Source organism: Protobothrops mucrosquamatus, unplaced genomic scaffold (genome assembly GCF_001527695.2).
Source record: "Protobothrops mucrosquamatus isolate PMUCROS unplaced genomic scaffold, P.Mucros_1.0 scaffold_1, whole genome shotgun sequence".
Classification (NCBI taxonomy): domain Eukaryota; kingdom Metazoa; phylum Chordata; class Lepidosauria; order Squamata; family Viperidae; genus Protobothrops; species Protobothrops mucrosquamatus.
Window position 1 is genome coordinate 78,615 of NW_015386077.1, and position 23,016 is coordinate 101,630.

Here is a 23,016-nt window from a genome sequence, read left to right on the forward strand (position 1 = left end):
ATAAATATAATAATAATAATTAAAACATAAACAAATTAGTATCCTAATTATTAAACAATAGAATATCCATATTGTTAAACAATACTAATACTAAAAGTAATAGTATAATTAAAACTAATAAAAATTTCACTATAATAAACTATTAATACTAATAATACTCTAAAATTTACTCATAGGCTAAATGGAACTTTTTAGTCCCATATTTATTCTGAATATAATCTATCCATCTTCTCCAAACAGAAATGTATCTTTCTTGTGAGTGATCCTTCAAATAGGCAGAAATCTTAGCCATTTCTGCTAAATTTGACACTTTAAGCGTCCATTCTTCTATAGTAGGTAAGCAATCCTTCTTCCAATATTGCCCTACTAATAACCTTGCAGCTGTTATCAAATTCAACATCAAGTTAGTTTCTTTAGTATCACAATCTGTAATAACACCCAACAAAAATAATTGTGGAGTGAACTTTATCTTTCTCTTGAAAATCTTTTGAATGTTCCACCAAATCTTAATCCAAAAAGCTTTTATATTTCTACAAGTCCACCAAATATGAAAATAAGTAGCATCCAAGCTACCACATCTCCAACATTTGGGCTGACGCTCAAATCAGTCTTGACATCCCCCTTTTCACCACCATGAGATTCCTTAAGATTTCTTAAGTCTTCCTCACTTCCAGATATCAAAGTAGAATCTTCAATATAGCTGACATTGTTGAAGTTTCTTCCCTCAATTTTAATTCCAGTTACTCTAGTTACTATTGTTCTGTTCATAGGTTAAATAAAGTGCCATTATATAACTATGGCAGATTCCTTTCCTTGTTTTGAATCATCATTTGTAACAGAACATTTTTAACATTAGATAAATGATTATGGATTGTTTTTTTCTCAATTTCAGATCAACTGTCACGTTTGCACATGATCTTGAAACCTTTTATGTTGAGAAGAATAAAGAAAGATGTGGAAAACGAATTGTCAGACAAGGTGCCAGTCAAAACTACAATAAACTCTTTTGTCCTCTTGAGTTTTTTTCCTTATATATCATTGTGTAATTTTTCTAACTGATGTGAAATCAGCATTCTTAAAAATGCTTTTTCAATATCTATTGGGTTTAAGGTGGACATCCCTTCAGCTAAATAATTTGCTTCAGCTAAAGCTATCCCTTTAGCTCAATAATCTGCTCTCTTAAAAGAAAAAGGGAAAGCTAATTGCATTTATTTTATATTTTCTCTATAGTACTCTCGGGAACTATAGTACCCCCCGAAAACTGTTTCCAGGGAGCTCTGGGAATTGCTATAGGGAAAAAAAAATAGGCGAAAATTACCTCATTTGACCAAAGTGCATCTCGGGATCGATCCTTTCTAGAGAAATGATAATATTTCTCTACTTTTAGATTTTGTGTATCTGCATAAATAAATATATTTGACCATAAAATTAATAAATCAGAATAGTAAACACCTGAAAGTCAAAGACAGTGATGCCATCGGCTAATCCTTTCAACCCGGAAGCGTTTCAGTGCTTCCGACATGATTGTAGTAGTGGTAGTACTCTTTGTGAGTGTTTGTTAGGTACTTGATTTTTCTTTGTAGTGATTATCATTGCAGCGCAATGATAATATTTTACATAATTAAGTTTTTAAATAACTTTTAAATTATCCAATATATGCAAATTAAGCAACAAGAAAAATAAATCGTAAGACTAAGAAAAAGAGTTGTGGAAAGAGAAGAAGGAGCAAAAATCAATCAAATGAGCAGAATCTCCATCCAGTTCCATGTATCAGTAGCTGAGAATATTCCTGAGCTTTATACCTGTATGCAGTTCTGAACAGTACAAATAATATTTGTATTTCTCTGAGTCAAATTTATTTTTTAATCTTCAGAAAATATATCAATCATTGATGAACATAAAGTATGATACACAAATCCATAACAAAAATGTGTTACTTCTAGACTAGGCTAAATTATACAAAGCTGTGAAGAAGTAACTTTGAAAGTCTTTGTTTTTAAAGAGAACTCTTATGTCTCATGTTATATAGTAATATTCCATAGATTTTTGACGGGGGTTCTTCCTATCTGAATATTTGTAGCTAAGAATATTTATTCTGCATCCCTGACATTACAATGAAGATTTCTGGGAAAAACCTCTTATTCTCCAAGATTGTGTTTGTGAACTGGGATTTAATATAATGTTCTATTGGCAATAGCTTAATCTATTTTCCTATCTCTTAGATCGAGATTCTTATGTATTGCCAGCAGACCAGTCGACAGAAATTATTATATCAAGCTCTGAAGAATAAGATTTCAATTGATGACCTTTTACAATCCTCCATGGGCACTACTCAGCAAGCCCAGAACACTACTAGTAGCCTCATGAACCTTGTCATGCAGTTCAGGAAGGTGAGTATAGGAAAACCTATTGTCCTGAAATGCTTGTCTCAAGAAAAGGTAGCTGTATACCCATATTCCAGTGGTGGCGAACCTACGGCACGTGTGCCAGAGGCGGCACTCAGAGCCCTCTCTGTGGGCACACGTGCCTTCGCCCCAGCCCTGCCTCCTCCCATGGCCCCCTCCTCACCAGCAGCCCCTCCGGAGGAGTGTCGCCCCCGGGCACAGCCCGCGCAGAGCAGCGCAGCCAAGGACATGGCAGCCGGGTAGCAGGGCCAAGACTCCACCCTCACGCTCCATCATGCGCAGATGATGCTGCAGGGCGCGGGTGGAGGGTGTAGCCACCATGGCGCTGCTGGGTCACCTGGGTGATCTGTTGTGGGCTGTGGAGGCGGGTGGCCCTGCGGGCAGGCGGGGCATGGGGTGGCGGGCAGGGCGGGGGCGGAGTGGTTTTTGGGCACTCGGTCTCTAAAAGGTTCGCCATCACTGCCATATTCCACAATGCATGATTAACAGGTTGCATTTGCTTAACTTACTTAAGCCCTTCCTCCTTTGTTTTATAATTTGCAATGGTAAACCTTGCCATTTTGTGTAGTACAGTATAGTCTGTTGGAAAATAGAGTGTTTTGGTAAGATAATATATGAGTATGGAAAAGGCAACTGTGCCTATTCTAAAAGAATGTATGTTGCAATTTATAGTTTACAAATTGTTTACAACAGTCAGTGTAGAATAGTGGTTAGATGTTGAACTATGACTAAACAGACTCAGATTTATTTCAATTTGGTTGTGAAGTTCTCTGAGTGACTGTGGCTGGGCTGGACAGATTGCCTTGTTCAGAACTGGTTCATAATTGGGAATCTCCTGGACTCAGCTCCTTTTTAAAAAGCAGGTAACAACTATAGCCAAGGGGGACCATTACACAACATATTCCAGGGTTTCAGTTGCAACCATTCCTAGATCAGGAGGCCCTGTCTGTCATTACTTATCCTTTGGCACTTCTCAGTTGGATTACTTCAGTTTGCTGTACATGAGGCTGCCCCCGAAAATCATCTGGTAACTACAGGGTCCAGAAGGCAGAGACTCAAGAACTTGCAGGCGCTTCTTGCTTCAACCAGTTAATACTATTGCTCTGTGAATTGTACAGGTTGACCCTTGGCTTTAAGGCACTGGTTGTCACTTCCAAAGCTCAAATATCTTACTGCTCACAGCAGTATCTACCCTTCCAGAAAGATCAGGACAGAGGGCTCTCTTTGGGACCTTACTTTGAGGGAGTGCTGTCTTCAATGCCGCAAAAGTGAACCTTCTCTATTACGGCCCCCTTCTCTGGAACAACATTCCCCCCAGAATTAAAGAATTCCCAAGTTTTATCAGGATTTTGTAAGTTTTTGTATGAAGCCTTTTGTACTAGACATATAATACGAGTTCCCTTACAATAAGTGGTTATTTATATTATTGTTTTATGAAATGGGAATATATGATATTGTTGGGTATGTTATCGTTACGTATGTTGCTTTGCATTGTTTTATTCCTTTTTTATTGATAAGGTATGTATGCCACTTATAGTTATTTGTGACTAAAGTGGCATATAAGACTGATGAAAGAATAACTGTCTCTTAATCTAATCTGCTTTACAGGGTAACTATGAGGATAGAAAGGGAAATGGTCATATGCTAATGTGCCTGTTTTGAGGAAAAGCTGGGTAAAAGATTAAACCTCCAAAGATGTAGAATATTATTTTTTCCAGTAAGGAAATGAATTATTACTTTTCCGTACAGGTCTGCAATCATCCAGAGCTCTTTGAGCGACAAGAAACATGGTCTCCATTTCACATTTCATTAAAGCCATATCAGATTTCAAAGTTTCTCTATCGCCATGGACAGATCAGGGTGTTTAACCATTCACGAGACAGGTAAGTAGTATTATATTCTATTCAGTTTTTCCAATGCAACTGATGAAGTCAGGGGAACCTCTTCAGCTATTGCTCTTAAGAAGAGATCTGTAGCACCTTCAGCCCATTTTAATATTATGATAAAATGGCTCATGGCTTAGCTGTATAGGAGTACAGTATATACTTAGGTATATACCTTAGGTATATACCTAAGGTATATATCTTAGCTGTATAGGAATACGATATATATAGTATATACTTTGGGCTTCTCAAGATAATGATTTTGGCTAACAATCTAAAGACAACAATGTCCTACAATTCTTAGAGCAAAGATAAGTGACAAAGCAAGTTTGAATTCAATTTAGTCAATATTTACATCCTCAGATTTTAAATCTTTTTAATTTCAGGTGGTTGCAGTTTTTACTATCTCCTTTTGCGCCAGACTACATTCAGCAATCTCTGTTCCATAGAAGGGGTAAGTTAAAGTACTGGAAGAACATTAGGATGAATTTAATGCAAATCATTTTACATAAAATGGCAATGGCTTAGCTTTTTTTCTCTTTACTTATATTTAAAATTGTATAGACAATGATGGTATAAACATCTTAATTAGCTTATTTCATAATTGAACTGACTTCTATTTTAGCATTTCTAAATATTCAAATTACTTAAATCTTAAAAAGTTGGTTTTTTACGCTATCTCTGTCCTTTTCAAGATTTTCCTCATACTAATTTTCCTTTCAATATTTACGACTTTTCTTTTTTTTTAATTCTTTCAAGATCAAAATTGTTCTTGAGGTTATTTTTTGAAGTACTGCATATGATAATGAGCAGATACTTAAAACACGTTGTGATTCTTCCATGCATCTCGTTCTTATTCGCTGGCCCTCTTCTTCCTTCTTTAACCATTTTCTGTTATTCCTTACCAATGAACTTTTCCTGTTTTATTCTTGTATTAAATGTTCCTGCTGATCACAGGCTGCCAGTATCACTGCTTTTCAGAAAACATTAATTTTCATAATAATCTCAGGCTCATGTGATTTTTCTGCTCTAGAGAAAAGGCACACTACAGATACTTTTTGTTTAACTACCGTAATTGGGACCAGAAACTTGTTGTTGAGTGAAACAGTTGCTAAGTGAAGCCACATTGTGCTTGTGGTTTTCCTTCATCATTCTTTTGCTTTATAGATCTGAGAATGTCATAAATGTGAGGATAGGTTGCAAACTTACTTTTTCATCACTGTCCCAACTGCAAATGGTCCAATAAACAAGGACTACCTGTAATTGCATAGGACAAAGTTATGATTAATGTTCCCTCTTGCATCTTATTTGTCTTTCAAGCAATAAATTGTTTTAATTACCAAACATAAAGAATGTGAAACAAGGGAGAGAGGCAGATGTTCATATACAAGCCCAAATTGTGTTTTCCACTTCTCAGTTTTTATAAAGTCAGCGTGGCATCAGTTCTTCGCAGGAACTCATTTTAATCTTGTTATTTATATGTTATAGGTGCTGAGAAAGGGAGTTGTTTCTCTTTCCTACGGTTTATTGATGTTTCTCCAGCAGAATTGGCAAACCTGATGCATAAAGGACACCTAGCCAGGTGAGAAATCTTGAACTAATAGCACATTTGGTTTAAGTAAGTGTAAGAATAAATTTTAAAAAATTATGAATAGAGTCTATTGCAATTTGGGGGGGGGGGGCAGAAATACCCATTGCATGAACAATATTACAAATACCTAAATACCATTTATACCCTCATTTCCTGTACTTTAAAAAATTGTATTTGAATGATCAGTTCTTGAAATTGAACAAATAAGTGTGTAGTATGAATGTAGACCAATTATACCAATTGTGCACTAATGTCCCTGTAGATCGTAGCAAAAAAAGGAATAATTTACACAAACAAGAAACTATCCTGCATTTTTTTTTAAATAATTACGCTTCCAGGTTTTTGCTTGCATCAAGCTAAACCATTCTGTGTCTATTTGTTATCAAAGACTTACTGTTGTTCTCTGTAGAACTATTTGTTAGCTAAACAATATTGATCATTCACTATTTGCTAGTTTTAAAATAAACCTTTCTGCTTATAAGACATGCATATAATGTAACATTTCATGTGTGTGGAGTTGGACTTTAGAATTAAAGGAGGACAGATTGAACGGCTAAAAGTTACGCCAAAATAGCTGTTCTCTCATATTCATGTTTTAAAAATAATGGTTCATTAAGCAATTCTCCCCTTTTTGCATATATTTGACTTAACAACAACAATAACTATACAAACTGTATAGATCAAGCCCAAAATATCTGCTGCAAGGCAAGGCAGTCGTTAATGTGAGTTTTGCCCCATTTTATGGCCTTTCTTGCCACGGTTGTTAAGCAAATCACTGCAATTTTTAAGGGAATCATGCAGTCGTTAACCGAATCTGGCTTCTCCATTGACGTTGCTTGTTGGAAGCCAGTTGTGAAGGTTACAAATGGTGATTACGTGACTGTGGGACAGTGCAGCTGTCATAAATATATGTCAGTTGCCAAGTGCCCAACGTTTGATCACTTGATCATGGGGAAGCTGCAATGGTTGTAAGTGTGAAAAACGGTCATAAATCATTTTTGGGTGCCATTTTAATTTCTAACCAACTAAACAAATGATTGTAAGTCAAGGATTATTACACTCCTATTCAAAAGGTGTGAATGTGCACTCTTTTTTTCCCTCCAGATGGTTAGCTCTTTTCCTGTCTTTGAAAGCCGCCTACAGGCTCCACCACTTTCGATTCTGGAAAGAGCCAGAAAAAGAAAACCAGCATCAGTCTCGGTATCTGAAGAATCAAGATTTTGTGCTGGATGTCAGCTTCCCACTCTCCCCACCCAACTTGCACAACTGCACTTTGCTGCAGGTACGTAACATCTTCATTTCTGTGCAAGGAAAAATAGTTTTAGTTCAACAAATCATCAGGAATTCTTGCTAATAAGTGAATATCCTCTAACAGTCTTACATTTTTCCCTACTCATACATTTAAGGCATTCCAGCAGTCTCAGAATTAAATAATCTGATCTCCTCTAGGAAACTTCAGCGTGATAAACAAACAAACAAAAAAAAAGCTGTAGCAGATAGTTTAGTTTGCCATCTTATTCATTGCACAGACTGAGTATATCTAAGTGGTACTTATGGTGAAACAACTCTTGTTTCAATATTCAGTATTCACCTTCTAGGTGTCATGGTCCCTAGCAACATGGAGCAAGGGAACCAAGGCACATGGAACGACATAAGAACTACAACTCCCTACTATCTGTTTTAATGCATAGGAACTGAAAATATGTCTCTTATTTAATTTCTGTGTAAGAATCAGAACTGCTTTTGTATCAAAGAATCTTAATACCTTTCCTAACAGGTTCATTTTTTTTAGGAGTGTTATATTGTAATGTCACTCCATTTCTTGGAGCTCTTCATCTGTTATAAAAAAGAAATATAAATGGAGGCCAGTGGCCTCAGAATGTCAGAGCAAGGTAGAAGTTTCCTACTTCAAATGAACATATTTGATCATTGCTCATTTTTGTCATTTCTTAGAACAGAATTGCTGTGGCAAAACGTTGTCCAAATCTTGGAAACCTTTTTAAATTTTATCTTTTTTAGGGCCTTGTATTCACAAGCCATTGTAAAGCAGTAATTGGCCACTCGGATTACATCATTCATCAACAGTCAGCTACCTCATGGAAACAGTATTGTCAAATCACAGAGCTGCCGCCTTTTCTGACCGCTGTGAGCCCACAGGTAAGTCTTTGTTAATCCTTTTTAACCCATTTTGTAATATTTCTATGCAAGGAATTGTCTACGTTCAACGTTTTTAATCTTATAACTGTTCTTCAAAAGACAGCTGTTTCATTCTTTTGATAATTTGGGTGGCCATTTTATGCTCCTCTTCCTGCTCTGATTATCCATTCAGACGGGCCATACACAGGTCACTATGTGATTTTCTAAGGGTCTTGTAGACCTGTACTGTCATACTGATATTCACATTCTTTTTTGTTAAAGGCATTCTGTAATAGGCTGAGCTTTTTCACAACAATCTCACAAACTCTTGATACTTTTGTTGAGATACTCAGCTCAGTTAAAATTTGCTCATTTTTCAGCAGCAATTTGTAAAGTTAGCATTTGTAAAGACTATGACGAAGGTCATGTTTTTATGCACATCTGCAAATAAATATAAGAGTTTATAGTAAGTATCTTAAGTTTTTAACTTATGCAAAGTAGGAAAATAATTCATACAAATTTCCATAAGATTCAAGATCCTTTTTAAGGCTTGTTTCTGTTCAATTATTCAATCAATCATTGAATAATTCTTAAAATCTGAAGAGTATCTACTTGATTTATATGTTATCTCTGTTTTCTTGTTATAACATTTTTAAATCAATTTCTAAAATAGGTTTTTATGACTGTAGCATTTAGCATTGTACCTAGTTAGCTCCTTACGTCAATACAATTGAAGTCCTTAATCTGCTCTGGAAGGATAGTTCCATTTAGAGGGGACCCAAGTGGGATAGAACGGGGAAGGGAGGAAGGGAGATGGGTGTACAAGGGGTTCCCCAATTATAGCCAGACTGGGGATGAATGCTCCTTGAGGTATAGGATGGCTGGAGGTGGCTGCTGCCAGGTGGATGAGGATTTGAGCAACTTGTGATGTTCTTGCCAGCTTCCCCGTTGACTTTGCTTGTGGGAAGCTGGCAGGTAAGGTTGCAAATGGCTATCAGAAGATGCTGTAACCATCATAAGTGCAAGTGGGTTGTCAAAACACCCAAATCATGATAAAATGACTGCAGTGGTGCAGGGACAGCTGTTTTACTTTGAGGACTAGTCATAGATATCACTCATTCAGCACTGTTATTTTGAATGGTCGCTAAATGAGAGGTCATGTATTGTTCTTTATGTCCTGTCTTGAGCAAACGTTTGAGGATTCCTGTTTCAGATGTAATCTCTGTTCATTCACATATATTGAAAAAAAACTGTGATGCTGAAATGTTATTCTCATTCTTTTTTCATAGTGAATAATTAGGTAGCATTGTTCAGTTGGAAAGTTGTGGTCTTGATGCAGTTTATGAAAGCCTTTTGAAGTTCTAATTTCTTAGTGGTAGATGGCAGTATTGCGTTGTATTGCCAGATACTATGCACTTCATTCCGTTCTGGGTTTAGAGCCAGAAGTAATTTTTTTTCCAGCATCCTTTTCATTAAAATTCCCTTTAAGATATTTTTTATTTCTATAATATCTATAAATTCTCCAGAAATTGCTTTCAAGCTGTCAGTAATGAGAAATTTGAATAAAATGTGATTCATAATACTAATCTATGCTTCTAAATTCAGGAAACTAAAAAAGGGCATCAAACCCATAGATGATTTTGACTTTTAATATGTAAGATATGTTCACTGTAATTTGCCTCACTAAAATGTTTATTTTTCCAAAATTAGGAAAAAATATTTTCAGAAATTATTTTGGGAGCTATATGTTATGTAGTATGATACGTAAAGAATTGTGAACTTGATAGTAATCATTAGCTTTAATATTAATATCACGGATCCATAATTGTGTATTTGTTTATTGTGTTATGTTGCTTTAAGTTATGTTTTTAAATTTATTTTTATTATTCTTAGCTGCTTTAAACATTAGTTCCTGATTAAAAAATAAATACAATTCTGCTTCCTAACAATTTTTCTGTTAGAGATGGGGCTTAAGTTGCAAGGTCTAAAAGGAAGCTCAGTCAGACTCAATTCATTGGTCAGATGGCTAAGGGCTCATGAACTACATTAATTCTGGGTTCACGTGCAAATATTATATGCATCTGAACTACCTTCGGGCCCATCACAATCTCAATACTCATCCAAACTTTTTCTCCAAAAAAAACCATTTATAAGAATTCTGTAACTGTAGTTAAAATATACTGTAAGTTAGACTTGACTTTTCAGTAATTTATCTGTGTCCTACTTAGATTACTTTTGAGTCTCATGATACAAATATCACTGATTTACATTGATTAACTTTCATCAAAGTATTAAGAAAGAGTTTCTGCTGTGGAGTAGAAGTATTCACAAAGAAAAAGATGTTTTTGTTTCAAACTCAAAACTAAACGTATTGTAATTTGAAAGCTGTACTGAACTATTCTAGGGAGATCACAGTTAAGCAGAGCAAAATCCCAGAATATTTGGGTGGCTCCAGGCTTTGGCCAAAACAAAATACAGAGAGATCATAATAGGACAAGGGTGGTATCATCTCTGTGTTCTGTTTTGCAAGGGCCATGACCACAGATGTTACTTGGAGTCTTGGAATATAATTTAAAATTCAACAGAATATTCAAAGTCTATTAAAGCTCCTCTCAACTTCAACTAATACAATCATTTTGAGTTTCTTTCTCACACATTTTTTTTTCCTAGAACTCTTTTTGTAAGGGTGACAGCACTTAAGGGGAAGTAGGCAAAAGAAGTCTGGGAAAATCGAGAGTGGTCAGATTGGTTGGATATGCTGGGCTTAAAGAATCAATATAACTTTCCAGAGCCTGCCTTTCCCTATTTTCCCTTAGATCGAAGAGAGCATTATGGTCCCCGGGCCACATCCGGTCTTTTGGCTGTCTCTTTCCAGTCCATGTGAGGTCAATAGGAAATTAGAAACCAAATGTAAATAAGTGTATGTCATGCTCAGAGTAGAACTGCATTGCTTTTATTTTGAAGGCGACTGCTACTTTTTTCAATTTTAAGTATGTGCATGCGTGCCTACACCCCTTCACAGTTCTGTTGGTTCAGACCTCCACAATAGTCCCAGTGTCTCATGTGGTCCCTTGGGAAAATTAATTGCCCACCCCTCCCTTAGCTGCCGCCACCGCCATGGTATTGTTAGATGTGTTAGATGCTATTGGCATGACGTACCCAACCTTCCCACCACCACTTTGGTCTTCCCAGCATTATACTTCCCTTCTCCTTAACTGTTATGCTCCCTTTCCCCAACCCTGCATTCCCTATTCTGGGTAGAGTCAGGACAACTGGATGGATGTGAGCATTTATTGGCCGGATGCCCTTCCTGACGCCTACACCGAGTTTGCAGCAGATATTTTTTCTTTGTGCCTTAGGAGAGAAATATCTGCCGCTACCTGGGAGCGAACTCTCAACTTTCCGAGTGGGAGGCGAGTGTCTTCACTACTAGGCCACCATGTCACTCATCCCCTTAAGTGTTATGACTACCTTGAATTCCCCTCCCTGCCAGAAAGAAAATCACTTCTGTCCTAAACATAAAGCATAGCATACATGTTTTAATCTGGACATATATTCACCAGAAACTAGCTCTTCTGTGACCTTTTTTGAACTTCTCTATTTGGGAGACTAGTTTGGTTGAAATCTCTTCTTGTGTCCCGTTTTCCCCCCTTTACACACACACGCACGCACACACACACACACACACACACACAGAGTACAGTACATTACAGATTTTGATTGGAAACTGCTTGGTATCCAGAGATGTAGGATATATCAAAGTGTAGTGATACAACCTTTGTCCTTACATACTTGTAATCAATGTTAACAATGCAAATATAAGAGTGCAGCATGATGTCATGACGTACACATTATTTTGGCATCATCATGGCTAACTGTGCCTGCAGATGACAGCTATTGATAGAGAATAGCAGTCATTTGGAGCTTATATTCAATTTTAATGAAAATGTGTTTATATACTCTGCCTCATTGGTAGATATGGTATTGTATTTTCTCAGGAAAGTAAGGAGCATCAGTATTCCTTCTTGTACTATGTAGTCCCGGCAGTGCAGTTAAACGTATTGTCTCTAGGTAAAGATAGGGTAGGAGTGCTCCAGATCCCTTCCCTGAAATTCTGCTACCTAATGGGACCTTGGAAATATGCCTTTTCCCTGGTTGCCTCTGCCCTATGGAACAGCCCTCCTCCACATGATTCGGTAGATCCCACCCTTTTTAAATGTCAGAAGACCTGGCTTTTTTACTAAGGCATTGGGATAGAACAGGACAGGACAGGAAAAATGGAATAAGGATAATCGGAGCTTGCTCCTGAGCATCCTAATGGGATGTTTTATGTTTTATATTTATTGGTTTTAGTGCTGCCATGAACCACCCAGAGTTGTTTAAGAAAGGTAGCAATAGAAGTCTTTTATTTATAAAGAAGGGAGGGAGGGAAAAAGAGAGAGAGAGGGAAGGAAGGAAGGAAGGAAGCTCTATTAGTAGAATTAATTTCAATAATGGTTGTAAGTAGTTTTTTAAAGGTTTTTAAGAAGAAATTGGACAACTATTTGTTTGAAATGTTATAGGGTTTCCTGCTTGAGCAGAGGGTTGGTCTAGATTACAAGATTGCCAAGGAGTCTGTTATTTGTTAGTGGGCAGGATCACTTTTTCAATTATTGATTTCACATGTGAGCCCCTCTTGTGCATTCTGTTTTGATTCTCTCTGCCATACATTATTTGGAACAGGAGAAAATAATTGCCCCCCTAACATTGGCTCTTTATTTTAATTTTCAATATATGCTTGCCTCTTCTATCTCCCTTCATAGCATGTTTCAGTGAGCTTAAGAAGGCTTCTTATCCAAATAACTGAATGATACGTGATAAATTCTTTTAATTCTGGTCATGAAAGTTATTTTGTTGTATGCAAAATTGAATAATTTAAAAAAATTGCATTCTAATTTAGAGTATTTGTATCTCGGTTTTGACATATAAACAAGAGCATTGTTGTTGTTTTTTGATAAATAACAGATTTTCATATGAGAAACATACCCTGCATTTGCTTGGCTAATATATAAATATAGATTCTAATTCTGATTGCAATTTCCACTGTTCTCTTTATCATTGTCATTGCATCTTATGTCCATCTTGTTGTTGTTTTGGCCTTCAGCTTTGAAAATATATGTGTTTGGGAACAATAACATGTTGTACAGGATGATATCACAGACTTTCTGTTTAGCCTGTTAAAGAGAGATAAGAGAATATGTGTGTGGTGTGTGTGTGTGTGTTTTAAATACAAGCAATCTTGTCTGCTGGAACATATTCCTTATCTGGAGACTATTCAGCCACTTGGAGAATTCGCTGTTTGCTGCTATCTGGATGAAGCAGAATGTTAGCCAAAGATTAAAATAATGGAGATGGTCCAAGATGGTTAGCTTGATATAAAGTTAGATTCCTGTGTTGGCAATACATTTACTTTAGCTAAATAATTTACACTGAAGTTGTCAGCGAAGAAAGTAGTAAGTACAGGAAGATAAAATCCTGTTCCAACTTACTTATTTATTACAGAGATTTAAAGAACAGCTGATTCCATATGATTTTGAGTGCTTTACATAATTACTCAGAACAATAAAATAAAAAGAAAACAGATGATTCCCTGTCCCCCAAATAAAATGCCATAAAATTTATAACCACCCTACCCTGGGACTTGGGAGAATAACCAGGTTTTCAGTGCCTTTGGAAGATAAGGGTAAGAGCCAAACAGGTCGATTAAAACAGTATTTGCAAAGTTACGGGAGATAGATCAGTACTTCCCAAAGATTTCATAATAGGGTATGATCGCTTGGCAATAAATAAATAATAATAACGACCATGTTACTGTTACAAAATATTTATTTACAAAAGTTTTTTATTCATAAGATTGTTGGGTTTTAGAAAGTTCATTGCAGCCAAGACAAAGATTTCTTGCTGTTTATTGACTGTTTCATACTCAGCTCAGATCACAGTTATGTAAGGCATGTTTTTGTAAGCTGAATTATATCATATTGAGACTATGGTCCTACTGAGAACTGACCAGAGCAATTCAGGATCCTAAATCACTTAAGTAATCTTTGTTGAATAACAAGACTTGCCTCAGGAAACAAATGTGATTGACATATGTCATTCTTGAAACCTTTCTTCCTCTCAGGCTTTATGCGATTTTACTCAGTATTTCCATCACTATCATCTTTTATGTTCAAAATAATTTTCTTCTCTTTTTATTAGATCTCATTTTATGCTATTATTTTACTATTTAACATGTTGCTCATCAAACTCTTCTTTGCTCTGTAGTTTCAACCCTGAGCTACAAATATTATCCTTTATTGGTAGTTTTTAGTACATTATAAAACCTATGAGCAAGAAATATATCATCTGGGATACTGTTCACTTAATTAGATACTGAAATCTCACAAGCATCAAATAAGAAAGAATTCCATTAAAAAAACACCTTTATCAAGCCTTAGTCTAATATTTTGTAATGTCTCTTGCTTGAGCTCTCCCTTGAATTATTCATCTTGAAAGATCTAGAGAGCATTCAATTATCCCATAATTACTTTACTTCTGCATTCTGTTTCTAAGGACCAGTCTTAGATATATATTTTTTTTTTCATAAAAATCTAGAATAACTTTAGCCTTTTGATTCACAGGTAACAGCTGTTCCATTGGATTTCTATTGCAATGATCGCAGTGCAGAGTATGAGCGCAAAGCACTTAAAGATGGAGGAACTCTTGAAGCAAAGCAATGTGTATTTTATGGAGCTCCTGAAGTAGCAACCAGCTGGTTAAAACGATGCTCTCAGTTGTTTCCTGTAGCCCCAGGAGGACTATTGGGGCTCAAACCTCCAAATGGCTGGTCTTTCATCAGGATACCAGGTGATTTGCAGTTTTGTAATTTGCTATATATTATAGCTAAGAAAAGAATCTATTGCCTACCCCTGGCCTATACTATAACAATAACTGAGTTAGGAAATGAATTATGTTTTTTAGGGGGAGGCTTCTTATAAGGATAGGAAAAATATCAAAATAACTTCACACATCATTCTCTTCTGACATTACCATTATGAAACTATAACTTTTTTTTTCCTTTTCACTCTTCTGCGTTCCAATTTCCCCTGTTTTTTTGGCTTTGCTTTTGATGAATTGCCCCTGCCATTTTATTTTTATTTTAAGTTGTGGTTAATAAAGATTTTGGTATAGAGTATTTCCTTAATCATTGGCAGATAAATCTATAGAACAAATAAAGGTGTGCGTTGTTTCTAACATGCACATTATATATCAGTATGTGCAGATGAATAAATAAAGCAGCATGCAGTTCATTACATTCCATTTTATTTATTTTGCCATTTGTATTCTGCCTTCCATGTCAAAGTCTACTCAAAGCTATTTATAGAATAAACATTGTCTTGAGCAAATACACAATGAATTTGAAGAGAGATATTTCTTGATGCACATTCACGTATCACCGTTAGTAAATCAAAGATTGAAATGTTCATAAATTTATGTTATTTTTTTTTTGTAATGTCAAATTACTCCTGCAGCTTTTTAATCACTGCAGACCAATGAATATACAGTAGCTAATAAAGATGAACTTTTAGCAATAAGAATAAGTGGGTTTGGATAATGATCATAGATGTAAAAACAAGAATGGAATAAATGTGTCTTAAAATTAAAAAAGAAAAATTTAAAAATGGTGCACAGAATTATCTCCAGTTTATTGCTGGCACATTTTAGATGGTTTTTTTTTTAACTGAGGCAAAATATCAGGCACCTTTGGTAGCACCTTTTCCACCTAGCAGATTCTATTAAAAGGCATAAGTACACCACACTAAATAGTGTACGTTGGAAGGTCTTATTTTCTGTTTCATTGAGTAAAACAGAAACTTTTAATAAACATTCTCCAAGTCATATTTTTCTCATGATATTTCAAAACCTAATTGTAGTACAAAACTAAAATAATAAAACTGCGGAGAAAAGAAAGCAAACAGCAAAAATACTAAGCTAGTACAAGTTGATGGATGTGAAGATAACTTATAGATGTTTGTTGACAATTATAAAGAACTATTAAGAAAGAAATAGTATCGAATAAAATTCTGATATCAGTGGGATTATGCTTGGTTTTGAAATTGTATTAAAGAACAATTTAGTGTAGATTTTTAACCCAAGTTGCAAAGTTGCAGTGATTATCCAAGTGAGTAGCAAAACAGCTGCTGTTGCAGTTAACTCTGTCCTTCTCTCTCAATCACTGTTCCCTATTACGATCACTGTGGGAATCTCTTAAAGCTTTTCCTGTTCTTTGAAAGAAAAATGGTCTTAGATTAAATGGCAGGAAGTGTCTGAGTCCTTTTTGCATCGATAAAAAGCACCAACTTCACTGGCTGTTTACTATGAGAGCTAGCTAGTCCCTCACTGACCTCATTGTGCCCTGCAGACCACTATGAGAGGAAGGCAATTGCTGGAAGCCAAGTTTTAGCATTTTTGACTATCTATTTTTACATTATTCTTAATGGTGTTTTTTGCACAAAGAGTAATAGCCTAATTTCCCCCCTAATATCACAGTCAAGTTTCATTAAACCCAGCTAAAGTGCTTCTTCCATTGAATGAACTGAAGACAGACTGAGTCATTACTTAATAATACAAACTTGTGTCAATAAGGCAGATAGATTTTCTTTGTTAACTATTACAAGTATTGTACGGAAAACAAAAGATCTTTGATTTATAATGTGCATCTTTACACCGAAAAGTTACACCAAAGTCGTTTTTACTGGAAGCAGATAAAATAGGTCAAAAGGGTAAGGCCTTCCCTAAATAGAAGTTTTTTTCACTCATTGAAGGCTACCTCCAGATTTATGACATGAAGTTTGTAAACTTAATTTGCACTGTATGTAACTGGACAAAATCATCTCTGTATTTTCCTTTCTTCCTTTAGACAAAGAGAGCTTGATCACAGACAGTGGAAAGCTTTATGCTCTTGATGTTCTATTGACCAGGCTAAAATCTCAAGGGCACAGAGTCCTTATCTACTCTCAGATGACACGGATGATTGACTTATTGGAGGTAGGAATATCGCCTCTACAGTGGGAATGTTAGACTTCACGGCTAAGGAAAAGAACAGTGATTTATTAGCAGAGCTGTCTTATTTCTGGGAGAGCGTTAGTAGCTGCTACAATGGAATTAATAGTACAGGTAGTCCTCAAGTTACAACAGTTCATTTAGTGACTGTTTGAAGTTGCAACGATACTGTAAAAAGCGACTTACGACCGTTTTTCACACTTATGACCATTGCAGCATACCTGTGGTCATTTGATCAAAATTCAGACTCTTGGCAACTGATCCATATTTATGATGGTTGCAGGGTCCCAGGGTCATGTGATCACCTTTTGTGACCTTCTGACAAGCAAAGTAAATGGGGAAGCCAGATTCATTTAACAGTCATATTACTAATTTCACAACTACAGTGATTCACTTAACAATTGGAGCAAGAAAGGTCATAAAATGGGGCAAAGTTCATTTATCAACCGTCTCACTTAGCAACAGAAATTTTGGGCTCAATTGTGGTCATAAATTGACCTGTAACTATAATTATGTTTCATATATCCAATCCTGGCTGTTTTCTTTTTACTAAAGAGGCAATGGATTATGTTCTAAAAGAATTGCTTTGATGAAAATTCAGGTATTTGTCTTTGAGTTGAATATTTGGGTAGTGTACAGATTTTATTGTCTTTGTCATTCCCAGTGGATCAGAGGATGACTCAGTGTTTTAGCTGCCTCAGTAAACAATTTTTTCCACTTAAGATGGATGTTATTATTTTACAAAATTATTTCTGGTGTCACAGTGACCGCTTCCACTCAACAGGCTTAGTGAAAAGATGTTCAAGTGATTTTAATAGAAGCATTCTATTAATATTTCATTGGTATCTTTTGGAATCTGTAAAATTAAACAATGTCATGCAGTGCTTGCCTTCTGAGGCACTATTCTCCTGGAGATCCATCTGGCCTCTGCCCTGATTCTGCTTAAAATTAAATTTTGGCTTTTCCACCTGATTGTGGTTTAGGGTGTATGATGAGCTGCTTATCTGAGTCTACATGTTAATTTGAATGTTTTTTTCTGTTTTGGAGCCCCTTAATTCTTTTATTTATTATACTGGTTCTTTCTGTTTTTAATATTGCATATTGTATAGAGTCTTTATGTAATCAGGCAACCCTATACGTTTTGTAAACTTATATTTGCTAGGTGATGTGCAAAGATCTGAAATAATTACTTAGCCAGTATCTTGGGTCCTCCCATAACCAAGCCTTGTATAGGCATACCTTGACCTTTACAAGAAGATGACTAATTTTTATTCAAATGTTAGGAAAAGAGACACCAGGAGTACCTGGTGTGGGTCCTTAGTAATGGTAGCACTAAACAGGCAGCTTCAATTGGCAGAAATTTGGGTTGGGAGTGTCAGTAAAATTCTATATCCAGTATTCTGTTTTACTTGTAGGCAAAGTTAATTATTAACATGGATAATTTTAAAGCAAATCTACTTTTAGAAGGGAAACATTATATTTAATCCAATCTTGTAGTTTTGATTTTAAATAACAATTTGTTTTTCTTTTGGGTTTCTGGTTTCAGTGTAGGTAATATAACAAATATCAGTATTTCATAATCTTGACCTTAATTTTTTTTTTAAAATGTACCCTAAACACCATTAATATAGGTTTTGTCGTCGAAGGATTTTTTTAGTCAACAGAACATGTTCATCTTCTATGGTCATTCATTTGAAGTACATAAAATACAAAATAAAAACTATTGCGTTCTTGGCAGTCAGGTTTCGTTTTGCACATTTTTAAAATGTGTTACTTCCCAGCGTAGATACTCATAATATTTCATGCAACTCCGTTCCCAAGGAACAACTATAAGTGCTACAAATTTCAAATGGAGTGGAGCTTCTTGTTTTTTGTTGTTTAGGAATATATGGTTTATAGGAAGCATACATACATGCGGCTAGATGGCTCTTCGAAAATTTCAGAAAGAAGAGATATGGTAGCTGACTTTCAGAACAGGTATGTTCCCCCTCCTCCCATTTAAATATAGTAATAATAAGGTGTGCTGACAAGTGCTTACCTAGCTCCCAAGGAAGAAGCTTCCACCCATACATAAAATCCTGCCCTTGTATTGAGATTTTTCCATTTTGCCGAATGGGCCAAAGCTCATTGTTCTATTGCACTAACATATAAAGGGCTTCTCTGATTCCCCACTTTTATTACATTATCAATCATTCTAACAGCAAACATGAATACTGTGACTATTGAGAGCCTCTGAGAAGAGAGGAAGGTCAGCATGTTAGCAAAAATATGATTTGCAGAACTATAACTTTAAAAAGAAATTCATGCAGCCAAGGTCCATAAAACAATCCAGTGATCGCATAACCACTAAAATAGTGGCATGAAGAAGATTTGAATTTAGTGTACTGTAAATTTGAAATGCCCCATTTCAAGATTTGAGATTGTTGTTTTGAGCTTGCCACAAAAACGTGATGACAATTCATTTGGGTAACGCATTTCTCTCCCCCCCCCCCCCCCCCCCCCCCNACCCATTTCCCCCCCCCCCCCCCCCGCCCCATTTTTGTTAATGTTGAAATAAGAAAAATACCGGAGCCAACATTTCAGACTGGCCACTCTGTTGATATCACTGCAATGTCACTTTGCTGCCTACAACATTTAAAAGCCTCCCCCCCCTCCCCCCAAAAAAAGAAAAGTATGTTTCATCATGGGAACTCAAGTTATAAAGCAATTAATGAAAGACACTGCAATAGTTATTCATTGTATTAGGATGCTTTCAATCTAATGTAACAAAGATATCCTTTAACAAGGATAAAAAAAAATATAAGCAGTTGTTTATACATAACAATCCCCAATATTTTCCATATGGTTTCTGCACACAATGCAGAATGTCCATTTCCTATAATCATTTTCTGATAAATGATGTCCATCCAGTGCCATTCCTTTGCTTAACAACTGTGATTTGATTAACGACCACAATCAAAATGATAAAATCGGGTCCAGTTACATAGATATTCTGCTCCCAATTCTGGTTCCAAATTTTATATCAAAGTGGTCATAAGTGGAGAACTGCCTGTAATATGTAGCTATTGCCACAGGCAATAGACCTGGAACAGTGTAGGTAATGCTCACTCTTAAGTGCCACTCAGAACACTGCTACATGTACTTCTGCCAACTAGATGTGTTCCTTTCCTATGTGTACAGTATAAGCTATCCTCTTCCACAAAACTGTGGAAAACATTTGCCAGGTCTACTGTCTTTCCTCCTGGTGAGGTATTGTAGATATGGAAGCTATGGGGAGCATCAACCTGTGCTGCCATCACACAGCAGCCCACATGGTCTCCGTTGGCTGGTTGCCTACCATATGGATCTTTCAGAATAACAAATGAAAGTTCATATGTTTCCTTGTGAAGAGTAAAACAAAGGAAAAGAATGGGAAATAAAAGGGGGGAGTCCAGTGTTCCAGATCCAGGCAGCTTAAAAATATCCTGGACTAGGATAGTTGTGTTATAGTGGAATGAAAGCATATCTGTACATAATTTTTTTGTTGCACAGAGAGCGAGAAACCTCTGTTTGATGTCTGAGAACTTCATTAAAATTTGACAGAATATCACAGGAAGACTTAAACCTATTATTTTAAGTGGTTATTTGAGATGGAGAGAATGTTTGCTCAGAATAGATGCATTCACTCTGTTGGAAGTTTTAGTTCCTAATTGGTTTTTCAAAATTTAAAGAATTGCACTGTTGAAAATACTCATTTTGCTGCAGCATGATTTTAAAATGTGGGACCTCTTTGAGTCACAGAAATGGATCTAGGAATCACTTGTCCTTAGAATTTACCATTACCTACCTTTGTTTTACTTATTGATGCAGAAATATGATTCTTTACATGTACTTAGAACTCTAGCCTTTAAAGTACAGTTTTTCAAAGAATATATATAATATTTTGATTTCTGACTGTCACGATATAATGTGTGTGTAGTAAAGTGATTACAGCTATGTTTCTTTTCCGTTTCTCTAGGAATGATATTTTTGTGTTCTTACTAAGCACGAGAGCGGGTGGTTTAGGTATTAATCTTACAGCTGCTGATACAGTAAGTAAACAGATTGGCTTGATAATATTTGATAATTGCAATCAGTTGACATTAAAGTAAGAAATCCCATTAATTAAGGGTGCAGACCTAGATTTTTCCAGATAAGAGCTGGAATATGTCTCATTAGTATAGCATATTATTTCTATTATAGTTTTATGTGAATTACTAGCTGTACTCAGCCATGTGTTGCTGTGGCTCAGTCTGGTAAAGGCGTGTATTGGTTTTACGTCCAACAGATGGCGCTGTTTTTCAAAAAAATCATGTTTTTACCTGTCACAGGTGTGACATCTATATAATATAGGTATATAAAAACATGCGCGTATTCGAATGCAACGTTGTGACAAAATTTCAAAGCAATCGGTGAAGAACTTTCGGAGATTTAAGATTTTGAACAAACGAACATTTACATTTTTATTTATATAGATAGTATCAAATTACACCAATACAAAAATGGGAATTTTAAAAAAAGAACTGCTATGCAGAGGACGTCTATGCATTCAGTTTACCCATTTCTCAGTAATACACTTCTTTCTCCAACATCGCTATTACATTGTTACAAATTACATTAAGGCAAAGTAAGATTTATTTTTGCTTGTGGTGAGAAAAGGAACAATTTTTCAATATTTTCTCCCAGAACCTGTAGAGTCAATGTAGTAACAAAATGCTTAATATCTAAGAGTCAGCTATAAAAACTCCTTTTTCTTGTTTATTTGTACGGTTAGTTCCAACTAATTTCTTCAAGGTGAAGAGATAAGTAATGTTCTGGTGATCTTTCTCTCCAGCAAGTGAACACCACAGATCATATAGCCAAATGCTTCTTTTTCTTCCATTTTTCACGTTTTTGAACTGATAGAATAAGTTCTTTACTGACAACAATCACAGATCTACCTTGATTTTTTTCTGAAGTGACAAATATATCATAGTAGAAGAAATAAAAGATGGGTAGCAACTCGCATCTTCCTTGTATCAAACAATAAAGTTTTGTCCTGAAAACTCACTGAATGGGCCAATATCCTTATGATTCATTTTAAAGAACTGTTATAAACATAATCCCTGTAGCGAATTGTAATATTGAGTTAATTTTGTATATGTAACTTGTTTAAAAAAATGTCCTGACAGGTCATTTTCTACGATAGTGACTGGAATCCAACAGTGGATCAACAGGCTATGGATCGAGCTCACAGGCTGGGTCAGACAAAACAAGTCACTGTGTATCGACTGATTTGTAAAGGCACTATTGAGGAGCGCATCTTGCAAAGGGCTAAAGAAAAAAGTGAGGTAAGAGACCAGAATATTAATTATATATGAGATAGCTGGGAAGTGGAATTGTGGGTATTGAGAATGGAAGCCATTTGTCTCTGTTGAGAGAAACTTATGTCTGATAGAAAGACAATCACATTATGAAAAAAAGTATATTAGTTTATTTAAAAGTTCTGACTTAATATAAACTGCTGTGCAGAAACCTATTATTTGACAAAATCTTCTGGCTTTTCTTTGGTTATCATTAGAGTTAGTAGAGCCCTTGCTTTCCTAGTAGAGGGTTTTCTCTCTATATAAAGTAGCAGATAACTGCAGATTACAAGATCTTAGGTTCAGGACCCTGTGGCCATTTTATTCTTTCCACAAGCTGTTCTTCCCATGATGGTCAATTGCCCCTGGGTATATCTGCTCCTCCTCCTTTCTCAGTTGTAGATTTTCCCTCTTCATGGCTTTTTCATGGCAGCTTCGCTTTTACAGAGTGAGTTGCTCAGCTGGTGATAAAGCGAGTCATCCTAGTTTGTTACTAGCTCATGTTGAATCTGTTATATATAACTCTTTCATGGTCTTGGTGAAGGAGCCTTTCATTTACG

At 35.9% G+C, this 23,016-nt stretch overlaps 1 protein-coding gene across 1 annotated transcript in view; it reads left to right on the forward strand.

The window, feature by feature from the left end:
• The window catches only part of INO80 (INO80 complex ATPase subunit), a 60,412-nt gene that overhangs the window by 28,877 nt on the left and 8,519 nt on the right, over positions 1 to 23,016 (forward strand). Inside the window, exons 19-30 of the mRNA XM_015824712.1 lie at positions 893 to 978; positions 2,223 to 2,390; positions 4,155 to 4,288; positions 4,675 to 4,742; positions 5,777 to 5,870; positions 6,984 to 7,161; positions 7,899 to 8,036; positions 14,675 to 14,900; positions 16,954 to 17,081; positions 18,979 to 19,073; positions 21,094 to 21,166; positions 22,286 to 22,444. Of these exons, the coding sequence (XP_015680198.1) occupies positions 893 to 978; positions 2,223 to 2,390; positions 4,155 to 4,288; positions 4,675 to 4,742; positions 5,777 to 5,870; positions 6,984 to 7,161; positions 7,899 to 8,036; positions 14,675 to 14,900; positions 16,954 to 17,081; positions 18,979 to 19,073; positions 21,094 to 21,166; positions 22,286 to 22,444 (1,547 nt within the window). The remainder of the gene's footprint in view (positions 1 to 892; positions 979 to 2,222; positions 2,391 to 4,154; positions 4,289 to 4,674; positions 4,743 to 5,776; positions 5,871 to 6,983; positions 7,162 to 7,898; positions 8,037 to 14,674; positions 14,901 to 16,953; positions 17,082 to 18,978; positions 19,074 to 21,093; positions 21,167 to 22,285; positions 22,445 to 23,016) is intronic.